Here is a 14,158-nt window from a genome sequence, read left to right as displayed (position 1 = left end):
CTGAATACAGTCCAAATGTTCAAACCTAATCCTTATTACCATGCAGCTACCTTGAGATTTATTTGTAGATTTTAATTGCACATAGGCCTAGATAAAAAAAAACAAAAACACAGTGCTAGAAATAAAAGAAAAGAAAATGTAGTGCAGTGGAGGTCAGATCCAGACGGCTCTTAAGAGGCTTAAAGAGGAACATCACTTCAGAACACCTTCGCCCACTCCGAGACACGGCAGGGTAAAGAAGCAGCCACCCTGCACTTGTAATGCTGTGGGATTGATTTTGGCTCCTGAACAGGGAGGGAAACCAACCTTTTGACTGACGGCCAGCGCTCATCCACCAGGCTCTTTCAGAATTTCACCAGCCAAATAGGTTTCTGGAGTAGAGGAGGACTTTGAAATGATGGTGGATTAACTGCCAACGAGGCTGGTAGAGCAGCCAAACTTGAGGAGTATTTGACTGGTGGCTGATGTTAATTTCCCATTGTGCTCATGGTGAAATGTATAAGACAGATAGGATGAGGGCCAAAGGGGCGTCAGGTTCCTGCCCCAAGTGCACTCCTGCAAAGTGCCCTCTCAACAATCTAGTTTTATTAAAAAAAAGCACCACCATTTCCACCTAAAACAATGCAAAATAATCATAAAAAGGTATGTGTCTAGACACAGGACATCCCATTTGTCCTCTAACTGAGCTGCAGTAGTGCACTTTTTTTGGCAGGAGTCCTTGTTTCCCCAAAATCTCTGCGCACGGCCCTGACATTTGTTGAATACCAATCTCTTCGGCTCCCCTATCTTTCCTGCAATCCAATAAAGCAGAGACGCCATAAAAGACCTTCACCCTCTAGTGCCTCACGCTGCCACCGCCAACACAAGGCCCTGTCCTGCCTGCAGCAGTCAAACCTAACGACCTGTCCTGTCAACACACCTCGCACCAAGGACTGGAGAGTATAATACAGATCATCATTCCTATTTCAATTCATTATGGTGATATTCTTCTTAAGTCACTGATTTAGCTTGTGCAGCCTATGATTACAGTGCATTTTTTCATGTGTGTATATACTAGTATTACCAAATATTTGAGTTGGCAATGAATCACAATGCACACACCCACAAACACGCAGCACAGTCAGCCATCCACATGGCTATACAGAGACATGTGCTTGGAAATGATAGTGCTTTGTAAAAAAAAACAAAAAACAAAACAAAACAAAAAAACAGAAAAAAGCATGCCATTACAACACAGAATGAGGCTTGGTGCCTTTGCATTTGCTTTGTCCTTGTTTTGGGAAAATCTGGCATTAGACTGACAGACAGACAGTGTCCCAGGAGATCAGACACACACACACACACACACACACACACACACACACACAAAGAGATAAAGAGCTGCACCCTCAGTAATTGTGTAAGTCAGTGTACATTAGAAACCATCAGAGCGCTTCAGCATCCTCACCTTGTTCAGGCTCGCCCTCCCTCTCCGCCGCTTGTTGTGTGTTGACAGTCCCTCCGTTTCTGTGTCCTGCCTCTCTCTGGACCCGCCACCGGCTTCTGTTGTATTGATACCAGCCTGCTGCCTCCTCCCTCTCTCTCCCTCCCTCTCTCTCTCTCTCTCTCTCTCTCTCTTCTTTTCTCTCTCCCTCGCTTTCCTTTCCGTTCACTCTGTCTCTGGTAGAAACTGGCAGACATACACACACATACTGTATATCCCTGTTCCTTCACTCAGTCTCCCCTTCCCCCCTCTGTCAGTCATTCTGTCGCGCTCTCATTCACTCTCCCTCTCTGCTGCCTTCACGTGCTCCTCGTAAGCTCCAACCTCCGAGTTGCTGAGACGTCGATAAATACGATTTGTCGCGCGTTCACGTGCTTTTGGTCGGGAAAAAAGAAGAGAATGGACGCTGTAACAGAAGTAGGTCTTGTAAAATAAAACTACAGCCATGTTTTATTTTATAAGTCAAGCGGCACAGCTGTTTCGTCCTGCAGCATCAAACTGAAGAGGAGAAAATGTGCATCAGGCAATCTATTTTTTACTAGCTAAAGGTGAATTGTTTAACAACTAAAAGTAAAAAAAATAAATAAAAAGAGTGAAAATAGAGACACAGGCCCACAGCATACCAATTATTTACATAAAATGTCAATTATAACATAGAAAATCCATCACTTTTACCAACAAGTAGGCCTATGCAATGTGATACAGGTGTGTATGATATAAGTAGGATATGTGGGATTTTTTTTTGTAGGCTCCAATGTCATAAAAATCCAAATTATCGGTTGTATTCACACTAATACAATTGACCCTACTCATGAAAATCGAGCAATATCTACTGCAGTTAATTTCTAGGTGATGATTTTGGATGTGGTTGTTCCAACATATTAAACACGTCAACGCGTCCACTTCTTTCAATATAATGTAAATGTGATATGAAACCCTAAACATCTTTTTTTTTAGCCACTCGGGTATCACAGAAAACGCCCACTTTCCCAGTTGACCACTTTGTTGGGTTCATGTGCGAACCGCATGGAATTGTAACATTTATGACAGTACTTGAATGCATCATTACACACACGCTGCATACGTTTGACCCGCCCCTTTCCAATCTATTTCTCGCTGTTCAGCACCTCCCTCTCTCTTTTCTTCCTTGCCCTCCCTCCCTCCCTCCCTCCCTCTCTCTCTCTCTCTCTCTCTCTCTCTCTCTCTCTCTCTCTCTCTCTCTCTCTCTCTCTCTCTCTCTCTCTCCCTCTCCCTCAGTGAGTGGTACATGGTTTGGCCGATAACCAGAAATGCCTTGTGGGAGACCAGCAGTACCAAAACCTGGGTCATGAATCATCATGGACCACACACACAGAAACAGACTGGTCACAGCTCCCCTCCTCCTCATCCTCCCCATTATGTTTCCACTCTTCATCAATCTATCCCCTCCGTCCACTCTCTCTTTCCTCTCTCCTTCCTTTCTTTCTCGCTTGTCTCTTTTGTCCCCTTGCTATTCCCTGTGGCCTAGTTGCTGTAAGCTCAGCGAGAGGAGACCTTGATGTGTTGAGACATTTATGATGGTGGGAGAAGAGAGAAGGAGAGGAGAGGAGAGGAGACAAGAAGAGGAGAGGAGAAGAGGGGAGAGATGGAAAAAGAAATAGGAGGAGAGGAGAAAATAAAAGCAGAGTCATTGCTGTTTGCCCTGTGATCACAGAGGTAAAGTGTGGCTTTCTGTGTGACTGAATGGATGATGACAAAGCATTTGAGCTCAGTTCAGTGGGTCACCAGCAGTAGATAGGAATCACAGTCCTATCTGTAATGATAGAAGATATGCCAGTGGATAATACCAGCGGGAGCTTCAGTATTGTCCTTGATATGTGCTCCTTCCCACAAAATAAGGTATAGGAGGGTGTAAATCAAGATGAAGGGAGGGAATGAGTGTGTGTGTGTGATTGAGAGAGTGAGAGAGAGTGAGAGAGAGAGAGAGAGAGAGAGAGAGAGAAAGAGAGAGAGCAATTGTAATTGGGAAAAAGAGAAGCCAGAAATGCTCTTTGTTAATCAAATCAAATGAAGCGTTCAGTATCAGGGGCTTAATCTTGTAATACTGGTGCTGTTGAATGAATATCTCGAATATTATTAGTTGCGACTTAAATCCCAAATAATTCACAGTCAAATAATGACACTTTTTATTGAAGGGATAATGCACAAAATGCTGAAATTGAAGGTGTTTCAGTAGTAAAACTCCTACAATCAACGAGATAACGACATAACTAATCATATACATACCATTTACAAGTATTTCGATCAATGCAATTAATCAGGCAACTGCATCATCATCATCTGTACATTATATAATTAGTGTAATAATTATACAAAATCATGTCTATAAAATTGACAAAATTATTTTCCTTAAAAAATGAATGTCTGTCATACAAATTGTGTTTTTGGTGGGATAGACCATGACAAAGTTATTTAATTCAAATATATTTCACAATAATTCATTACATTTACAACAAAGGGAGAAAATGTAAAAAAGTTTGCAAAGAAACTAAGGCCATCCTGGTTAATTCATGCCATTCAGATGACGACTTACAATACTGTGAATGCATGTATTTTAGTTCTGTGTCCAACCGGCCCTCATAGAGTTAATCTAATGCTCCACTTGTTGAGCTGCACTGCTGCATCCTCCAATGAGAGTGAATGAGGTTTAGTCCAGTTTTAGTCCTGAAGTGTGGGACTGATCTGTGGTGATGAAGTCAGATCATACATCAGAATCTGCAGCGGCTGGATGTGTATTAGTCTGTTGGAAGATCACTACAATGAATGCAACAGTATATATTACCAAGCTACCAAGGTGGAACATGTCAGAAGTAAACATAATATACAGCATATAAACACAGAGTAAAATCAATTTGCATCTTGAAAAAGTCCAATTTTTGCAAACAAAAAAAGTCTTATGAGAGATTGACCCACATAGGGTTTTGATTGGCTTTCACAAAACTTACTCAATAGATAACCAATAGCGTAAGCATTGAATTGCCACTAAAATTGTAGTTACAAAGTTTTCACATGACAGCAACATGATATACAGATTCCCTTCACAATGACATATAAATTATTGAAGTTTCATGGCCAGCATGCTGTACAAAACCTTTCCAGCTCTGCAGGTAACAGTGAAATTCATCCAGTCACAGTTCGATGAGCTATCCCATGCAGTTTATTTATCCTTTTTTTCTATGACATATTCACTCTCGGCTTGGCGTTGTTCTGTACTCACCGTGTATGCGGGGTTTGTGAACGTGTCAACGAGACTGTCATCCCCAATGGCCTCAACTGTGGGGAAAAAGGACTGAATGAAATGCTTCCAAAAAAAACTCTGACACTTTTTATTTGTAAAATTACACACACACACACACACACACACACACACACACACACACACACACACACACACACACACACACACACACACAAACACGTGCACATTTTTGAGGAGATCAACTGCCTTTTCCTTGTAAAACCACTACTTGTTGGTGAGTGGTGGGAGCAATTTTAGTTTTGGTTCATGTTTTGTTTCCTGGCCTGATGTATTGTTAAAACTGTTCTCATTTCAAGTGTTAATTGTAAACACTGACCCTATTCTGTTTTGGGTTAGATGGGGACTGAATTGGGCAATTTGGTGGATGGTATATTATTAAACTGCCTTTCATGTTTTTTTTGGCATGACTGGCAAAATTCTAGCTGTGATGGTTCAATGCTGCTGAATGAATATAAGCAAATATTACACAACATGAGGACTTTCATTTTAGTAAAGTAAGGCTTCAAAAATGTGGCACCTATTCTAACAAAATGATTGCTGGCATGAAATCAATGTTTATCAATGTTCACTGCTTTCACGAAACTTACTCAATAGATAAACTGCCTATTACTGACATTATTAGATAATTTGAGACCTTTACATACAAAATACGACCATTTAGAGGAAGTAATTATTTGTGTTTTTAAATATAGAGCTATGAACATCAGGTAACATTTGACATGTTGTCTCCATGGCTACCTGTGCGCTCTGAGCAGCTGGTTGTTCAGGACTGACTTCAGCATCGTCTGAGTCTGAGCCATATGCTAGGTTCTCAAAGGCCTCCTAAAACAGACACCATGCAGGAAAATCCAAAATGGATTAAAAGAATATCAAACAAGTTGATCAATACATAATAAATCAAGTAAATCCCCCAAGGTTAACAACTGAAGAGCTGCATAACAAATCCAGATATTCAGCATTTGAAAAAATTGTCGCCTACTTTGAGAAGATGATTGCTGGCAAGACAATAAAATTCAATACGCAGTACCTTAGCTATATGAAGACCTTCTTTTTTTCTTTTTTCTTTTTTTTTTTACAAAATAGAGACATTTGAGAGAATATCATCCTCAGCATTTTCCTGAAATGGATATATCACTTTGGAATGAAACCCTTCAGTTGTAAAAAAGAAAAAAAAAAGAAAGAAAGGCGTTAAATTGGATGAATCCTTTTATAATTGTGAAGCTAACCTTGGCGGTGACGGCAGCGGCCGGCGCTGCTACACTTCTGCTGGGCTCGGCCACACCTCGGACCTCATCCACATACAGGGGATTATCAATGTTCTCCTGGGAACCAGAAAGAAAACACAGGACCACTAGATTGAACAAATCTCTTTTAGCATAGCACCTAGTCAAAATGTTTTGGGTTTTTTTTATTTTATCTTTCCACTGCATAAGTGTAGTGGACAGATAGGTATTCTGGACCATGCCTGCTCAGTACTGCAGTGGACAACCAAAGAGTGCACATGGTGTATTATCAGTGTTTATGGTGTACTGTAACTATTGTATGATGACTATACTATAGGTATAGTGCAATGCATAAATCATTCCCTAAAACTCACATTCAGACTCGAACTACAACTCATTCCAATAGCAGCTCTTAATCTTAGCATACTGTAGTATTTTAAATGATGGTGCATAGACAACACCGGGCAATGGTGATGAGCAATGTTGGAATGCGGGCTGTGTAGAATCAGCCATGATACAATTAACATCGAGTATGGACGTAATTTGCCGGTCCGGCAGACTCGTGAAATGAGAACCATGAAGACTTGCCTCTAAATTACTTCCGTATTTGACATAATTGCATCGTGGTCGATTCATGGTTCACATACCAATCTTAGTGAATGCAGCTTAAGTGATAAAGAAAACACAGTAGGTATGGAGATTAATTTTCTAACAAAAATCAATGTGGACAACATAGTAGGCAACAGGGAATAAATGTATAATGGAAAAAATACTCTCGGCCATAAGCTGTTGGATATATTGCCCATTGGCCTCAAAGCTGTTCCTCCTGCATCATGTCATATATGACAAGCAAGAGCATGTGTGTGCTAAATTGATGCGCTCTGTTGAAGAGCAGTGATTGCAGTCTATTGACCTTGTTTGTTCCATTAGCAGCAGAGACGACAGTCGCAGCGCCGTTGGCCGCAGGTTTTTCTGTCTCATACGCTGGGTTCTCAAAACTCTTATCCTCTGCCTCCAGCATGGACACAGACGTACAGGGAACCTGGCATCAGGCAGCAGGCATTAAGACGTACAGTAAAATAACAGCATTTAATGGAAGTTAGTCTAAGTGGACTAGAAGAACAGGCTAGAAAATTATATTAGTGTGTAAGGTAATGTAAAGCCTTTTGAAATAGCTCTTAGTATATTTATAGAAACGTTAATGATTGGCTGTCTATTAATGATTTGGTTTGAAGCAATGCCACTGACCGTTTCTGAATTCTGCCTTTCACTCCCCAGTGTTTTAGACGTATTCTGAGATGAAGCAGCTCTGAAAATCAAGACACACATATATGACACAGCTGGGACATGATACCTAACATGCTGGGTCCTGAAAGCCAAATAAAATACCCTCTCCTAACTCTATCATGACTCTATTTTGAAAGAGGCTGGAGGATGACATGGTTAGTAAATTGGCCAAATCTCATTAGAAAAAGAGGACTTCCACCTAAAATCTCATTAAACTAAACAAAATGTCCATTTCGGAAAATAATCATTACCTGAAGTTCATCAATATTTCTAGAATATAGAGCGTCCAGTCTGTAAAAATGTTAGCATTTTGTGAACCAAGGACTTAAGTTACCAACAATGCATAAAAAGTGTGATCATTTGTTTTGATTTTGCTGTCATTTTGTAAGAATAGGTGTCACTTTTCTCAAATGGTGGATATTTTGGAATTAAACACTTCAAATTTCTGACAGCAACAACCATTTATTGTATCTCTCTCTTCTCGCTCTGTCTCACCTGAAGCTCGGCAGGTTGGGCATGGACGGCATAGTTGGCATGCTGGGCATACTGGGCATACTGGGCATACTGGGCATACTGGGCATGCTGTTCCGTAGCCTCTCCACCAGGTTGGACTTCCTCTTGGCAGCGCAGACCAGACAAACCAGCAGAGCCACAATCAGAATCGTCACTCCGATGGCTATCCCAACTGAGACGGAGGGAAAGAGGGTGGAGGGAGGAGTGGAGAGAGACAAAAGGTCAGCCTCTTACCACTAAGAAAGGTTTACCCGTTATAGATTGCATTGAGTTTTGTTGTTATCGTAGTATGAAATTAATAATTATACTTGATGTTGTGACCACGTCATATATATTTGTCTGGCAGTAGTCTCCCTTCCACTCTGGAGGACACCTGTGAAACAATTCAAGACAAATATCAACTAGAGTTATAGCATTTCAAAACACTCTTTTTCATTCATTTTATCTATCTGTCTACCAGGTTTAAAAGACTGAAGCAAAATACTCACTTGCAGAGAGCCTTGTTGTCATCAAAGTAGCAGGTGCCTCCATTTTGACACTGGCATGGTGGAGGCATGGTGGGTGGTGGGTCAAACCCTGAAAAGTTATATGAATAAAGAAACAAGAAAGTTATGGCATTCTAACATTAAAGGGGCAATAAGTAATATTTGTACTGCCCCATAGCACAAAATGACCTTAACATCCCACAGAGGCTGTGGATCAATACCAATGACTCAACGATTACACTGTCGCCCCCAAAGTCTCGTTGGATCTCTGCTCTAATTAGCTAGGTTACTCGTCTCTATTGTGAAAATGTGACTTTATTGTTTGTGTCAATTACAGGCCTCAAGGGGACAGGAGGAGTGAGGGCAAGATAAGAGGAGGCAAGGTCTATCAGTGTTGCTGCATAATGTGCCTTCAATTCATGATACAATACCCAATTTCATAATACAATACATTAACTTGTTTTTATCCTCCAGAGAATATGGAAGAAAATAAATAGATATTTTCTTACCGGCGTCACATTCAGTGTTGCTGCCGGGGATGAAGCTGGTTCCCTCGGGACAGGCGCAGGTGTAGCCTCCGGGGCGGAGCAGGCAGAGGTGGCTGCAGACGCCTTTACATGGATTCTTCACTGCAGAGAGGGGGAATGATGTTTTAGGTCATTTGATGTGGAAGTGCATGACTCACAGTACATTCACTTAAAGTGGTCATCCATGAGATCTGTGTGGTTTTTTTTATTTTATTTTGGCGGCATCTTTGGCGCTAAGCGGTCATTGCTGTGGTGTTTTCCACTGCAATTCACAATCGAACAGTGAGGCCAGTACTTTGACATACTTTTCCTTGGATTTTCTGTTGATGAAGTTTGAGTTTCTGTAGGTGGCGCTCTTTTCTTTGTCTGTTCAAACACGGTGGCTATCACTGCTCATGCTAATGACCAAAAGCCTCTTGTATTTATTCTGAACAATGTTCTGCTGCTGCCAGAACATAAAAAAGCATCACTTATTGTCTGGCAGAGGATTTTTCCAGACACCGGGTGTTCAGAGCAGCAAATGCAAAAGCTCTGAATTGGTTGGATCCCTATTGTGTTATATCAATTGCCAATAGAAAGTAGAAACATTTACATTTATTTATATGACAATATCACATATATACAATGCAAAAATGTATCTTATGAAGGTGATATGTAAACAAAAACCACCAATGATGCACACTAGTATGCATGTTATTTTGTATTCTTATATGCACACCAAGCCATGTGTGTTATAGTGTGTATGTGTGTACATGTGGTGTGAGTAGTGTGTAACTCACTGGCTATGGAGTTGTATCTCTGCTGCTGGTAGACAGAGATCTGGGTGAGCCACGGCCCGGCAGTCAGCAGCTTGGTCTTGGTGCCGCGGCCAAACTTGTCCTGCCGAAACACCTCTCCTTTCTCCTGGGTGCTCCAGTAAACGTGATCCTCGAACACACTCACACTGAAGGGGTTTCGCACATCTAGGGTTGACAGGGTTAACAACTGAAAAATTTAACTGGACCTACAGGAATAAGGCTTTACAAAATACTGTATGGATTGATAATTACATTTTAGATTTTTTGAGGCGTTAACTGTACATATTTACATTAAGTGCAACAGTAAAATAAGCTTAAATTCCTAGATCAACAACATTACAAGCAACCAATATAATAAATATTCCTGTGTCTCTAAATTGTCATGTATGATATAGAAGTTCTAGTTATACAATTGAAAACATCGGACAGAGAAAGATGCAGACCCAATGATGGCAGTAGTTTTCACATTAGAGAAGAAGATAGAAGTAGATAGAAGTTCACTTTAGACAAAAAAGAATAAAAAATATCCTTTTAAAAATTATTGCTTGTATGTTTTCCTTTAAGCCTCAAGAGTCTACATCATCTATATTCCATACATATTTGAGATTATATATGAACATATTCTATTCTATTTCATTAATATATAGAATATCTATGTACTAAACATCATTCCATTCACAATCTAACATTCAGCATCATTATGACTGTGTCCTCCCTCCTCCTCCTCACCTATGTATACTGCAGTTCTGCGGTCTTCCCCTGACGGGAAAACAGACTCTATGCGGCTCTCCTTGGAGTCGGACCAGTAAAGTCTATCACCGTTGGTGTAGTCGACTGACAGACCGGTGGGCCAACCCAGGCCCTCCGCCACCAGGACTTTCCTCTGCTGACCGTCCAGCCAGGAACACTCGATCTTGGCCGTCGCTCCACGGTCCGCCCAGTACAACATCCTGGGGGAACATGGGAGAGAGTGAAGAGGGATGGAGAAAAGGGATGTGGGATATGTTGGGTTAAAGTTACTGGAACTTTAAAGTCTCCAGACTTCCCAATCAAGGACTTTAAATTGACATGAACTTTTCATTTCTATATCAGAGTATTTCCAGGTCTTAGAAAAAAAATAGAAAAAATGTCTGGCATGTGGTACCATTTTCCAGTTCAGAAAATATCCAAAAAGCTTCCAAGGGAAACTCAATTCTATGAAGAAATGATAACCACCAATGAATTAAGTACGTTCAGCCAGCTGTAAATCATTCTGTAGGAGATATCATTTTTTAACAAGGAATGATTAAAAATATATAATATATTAACTGTGCAACTAAATTAAACTAAACATTAACTAAACTAAAATTGCCTGACATTCCATAACTTCAGAGAATTTATCCAAGTCCCAAACCCACTCCTGCCTGGAATAAACTTTCTCAAAGTTTCCTGATAGTCCAGGTATTCCGGCCCTGTGTGTGTCTCACCCCAGTCGCGGGTTGACGGCCACAGCTGACGGGTGTCCCAGCTCGGTCTTGACCAGGTGCTTCCTGTAGCGTCCGTCCAACATGGCCACCTCTAACCTCCTCACCCTGGAGTCCGCCCAGTACAGGTTCCTACAGGCAGAGGAGATGCAAACCTATTCACATAATATGCATTGACACATTTGTTTTGGAAAAAAATCCTTAACCTGAAGCTCATCATTCAATATCTGTTAAACGTTGTGTCCAGTCTATAAAAGCGTCATCAGATACCTGAAATAACTTACTATCCTTTAAAAATACTACTACTTTTGTGCTATCAGACACTGTAGTTGTAGGTATCATTTTCCTCAAATGCTGGATATCATTCTATAATAGAAACTCTCTACTTACTGATAAATGCCATGACAATGTTGCACTACCGTCATAACAATTAATCAGCATTTGACAAAAGTTGTTCAATTGTGTATATAATTATAGGTCATAACAGAATTGCATTACATTCATGTTTATTTAAATGAAAAGGTGTTTTAATTCATAATAAACTCATTGATGATAAAGCTCATGAGCGGTTTACCTAGGCACCAAAATATTGAAGGAATGTAAACAGTAAAGAGCAGAAAACAAGCCAGGTATAAAAAAAAAAAAAAGCTAGTAGGCTACTGTGAAAACCGCCAATGGCACCTGCCGCCTCACCTGCCCACCCAGTCCACAGCGATGCCGTCCGGGCTGGTGATGTACTTGATGCCGAGGTCGACAGCAGCCCCGATGTTGTTGCTGCCGTCGTCCACTGCGGGTATGTAGGCTCTCTTAATGGCACCTGCTACTGAGTCCTTACCGGCAACAGTGAAGTACACCATGCCTGGTAAAACACATGGACATCATCAAACAACTTTCTCTGGTTAGGTTTTGCAATAACCTAACCTATCTTTTCAAAGGGATCCAGTTGTCTGTCTTGCAGATACCCTGTATTTCTCTGTGTGTGTGTGTGTGTGTGTGTGTGTGTGTAAATACAACCCTGTCTGTAGGCATATGTGGATATGGGTGTATCATCCTTCTTCATCATTCTTCTTTCTTTATACTAAAGCCTAACTATTATTCCAGTAGTCAACAGCCTGTACAGTATGTCTGTCTTGCTGAATGTGTCTGCCTGTATCCGTGCGCGTGCGTGTGTGTGTTTCCTACTGAGTCCGGTGTTGTTGTGGTCCCAGTCGTAGTCTAGAGCCATGATGCGCTCCTCCTCTTGGAGGAAGTCGTGGTAGGCCTCCGTCTGCAGGTTGAACCTGCGGATGCGAATGTTCTCTGGCAGCAGCAGCAGGGGAGCCGGTCCTGAGGGAGAGGACATTTACACTTACCTGTTTTGGCATTTAGCCGACAATCACAGTCAGGCAGCAGGTAGGGGTTCAGTCTCTTACTCAAGGACACTACAATAGGATATGATGATATTGACACTGACAGGTTGGATCAAACCTGTGGCCAGTTTAAATCCAAAGTTATAGTAAGGTGCATATGGCAATATGACTTGACCAGTGGATCAGGGCTGTTATGAGAGGTTTTATTAAAAGCACTGCACATTCTGCATTTTATAAAATTCTACTGAAAAAGCAAAATATTAAAACTGATCCTTGTAAAACTTGAAAATACATGAGGGCTGCAGAGTGGTGCCATGAAGAGGGAGACCGTCCTGCAAGCATCTGTCCTGCTGAAGTGTCCTTGAGCAACACTGAACGACTACCAGCTCCAGGGACAAGTTTCTACTTTGTAGACTAGTAGAAAAGTATGAGAATGAGGAGACAATTTCTGGCTAGATTTAGCATAATTGAGTTAGACAAAATAAATCATGCATGCGCCCTCTTTTTCTCTTTGTATTTTATTTGTGTGAAGCCAAAGGCAAATTTCCACTTCAGCGGCCACGAAAGACAATTCAATCTATAATTCGATTTCAGAAGCCAAAGTCACAGTTCTGTAATCTGCGCTTGTCTAACGACTGCTAATCAAGAGTGCGCTCACCTTCAGCCTCACACATGTTGCCGTTGCCCACCCTGCGGTAGCCGGGGGCACACTCGCAGTCGTAGCCCCCCTTGGTGTTCTTACAGGCCTGAGGGCAGGTGCCAAACACCTCACACTCATTGATGTCTGGAAAAGCGAGGAGAGAAGGTTGAAGGTGGGCTTACTGGAAATATGCACTCTCACAAACAATGTGTTATATTATTTAGGTAGAGTTTTAACTTTTTGCATTTTGATGATGTTTTTTTTACTGTATGTAACAGTAAAACAAGCTTGGATTCCTAGACCATTACCAGCAAACAACAGTAAACAAATAATCCTATGTGTCTTGAATGATCATTTAGAGAAGTAAGTAGTATGTAAGCTGTAGCTGAGAATAAGAGGGGAATGCTATGTTCCTATAATGTTTCTGCAAATACAATGACTATGATTTGGTGTTATTTGTGCTTACATCACTGCTTTACCCGAAGTTTTACCAAAATATTCATTCTTTTTCCAAAATGTAGAACTTGCTCAGAAAACGTTCCATCTGTTTTACACTCCTTCATGAGGTTATCAATAAATGAAAAAAAGGAAAAGAAATTAGAAATGACATCAAAGTCAGACTTATGAGTCATCATGTAGGCCCCTTTGCATGAAATAATTACATGTTTCTGACAAAGCAAGTTTTATTCCAAAATGACACATCTGCCATTTGAAAAATGTGTCACCTCCTCTCACAAATGATTAACTAATTATTAGCTATCCTGAGGCTTTTATTTACCTTTTATTTATTTTTTTATTACAACTAGATAGATAGTGTTTTTGGATGTTTGGCCCTCTCAAGTAGCTATGCTACTTTACAAGACAAATTACACACTTTTGTCCATGTTTGCTCTGCAGGTTTCCCAGTCAAGCCTGAAAAAGCCTATGTTGTCATGAGTTGTTTTTGAAAACAGATGCTTTTCCTAACGGAGATGGGAAAGGAGCAGTGATCCTGTCAAAAATGATATGAAATATTAATTTTGTTTATATGTCTTGGTTGGTGCTATAGTTGGAAGGTTGTTGATGTGTTTATCCATGTGCACTCGTATGTGTG

At 40.8% G+C, this 14,158-nt stretch overlaps 1 protein-coding gene across 1 annotated transcript in view; it reads right to left on the bottom strand.

Annotated features, from left to right (window-relative positions):
• Positions 1-5,213: 5,213 nt before the first annotated feature.
• Positions 5,214-14,158, bottom strand: part of lrp2b (low density lipoprotein receptor-related protein 2b) — a 54,827-nt gene continuing 45,882 nt past the window's right edge. Inside the window, exons 66-80 of the mRNA XM_071527690.1 lie at positions 13,084-13,209; positions 12,259-12,402; positions 11,770-11,935; positions 11,080-11,208; positions 10,343-10,563; positions 9,596-9,778; positions 8,799-8,918; positions 8,293-8,380; positions 8,113-8,177; positions 7,787-7,976; positions 7,253-7,313; positions 6,918-7,046; positions 6,008-6,103; positions 5,520-5,603; positions 5,214-5,222 (exon numbers count right to left, since the gene is read on the bottom strand). Of these exons, the coding sequence (XP_071383791.1) occupies positions 5,214-5,222; positions 5,520-5,603; positions 6,008-6,103; positions 6,918-7,046; positions 7,253-7,313; positions 7,787-7,976; positions 8,113-8,177; positions 8,293-8,380; positions 8,799-8,918; positions 9,596-9,778; positions 10,343-10,563; positions 11,080-11,208; positions 11,770-11,935; positions 12,259-12,402; positions 13,084-13,209 (1,811 nt within the window). The remainder of the gene's footprint in view (positions 5,223-5,519; positions 5,604-6,007; positions 6,104-6,917; positions 7,047-7,252; positions 7,314-7,786; positions 7,977-8,112; positions 8,178-8,292; positions 8,381-8,798; positions 8,919-9,595; positions 9,779-10,342; positions 10,564-11,079; positions 11,209-11,769; positions 11,936-12,258; positions 12,403-13,083; positions 13,210-14,158) is intronic.

The sequence above is a fragment of the Centroberyx affinis genome, unplaced genomic scaffold (genome assembly GCF_046629955.1).
Source record: "Centroberyx affinis isolate AG114_WGS23_722 - 3 ecotype Tasmania unplaced genomic scaffold, CSIRO-AGI_Caff_v1 ptg001571l_1, whole genome shotgun sequence".
NCBI classification, from domain to species: domain Eukaryota; kingdom Metazoa; phylum Chordata; class Actinopteri; order Beryciformes; family Berycidae; genus Centroberyx; species Centroberyx affinis.
This window is presented reverse-complemented; position numbering and strand designations above follow the sequence as displayed.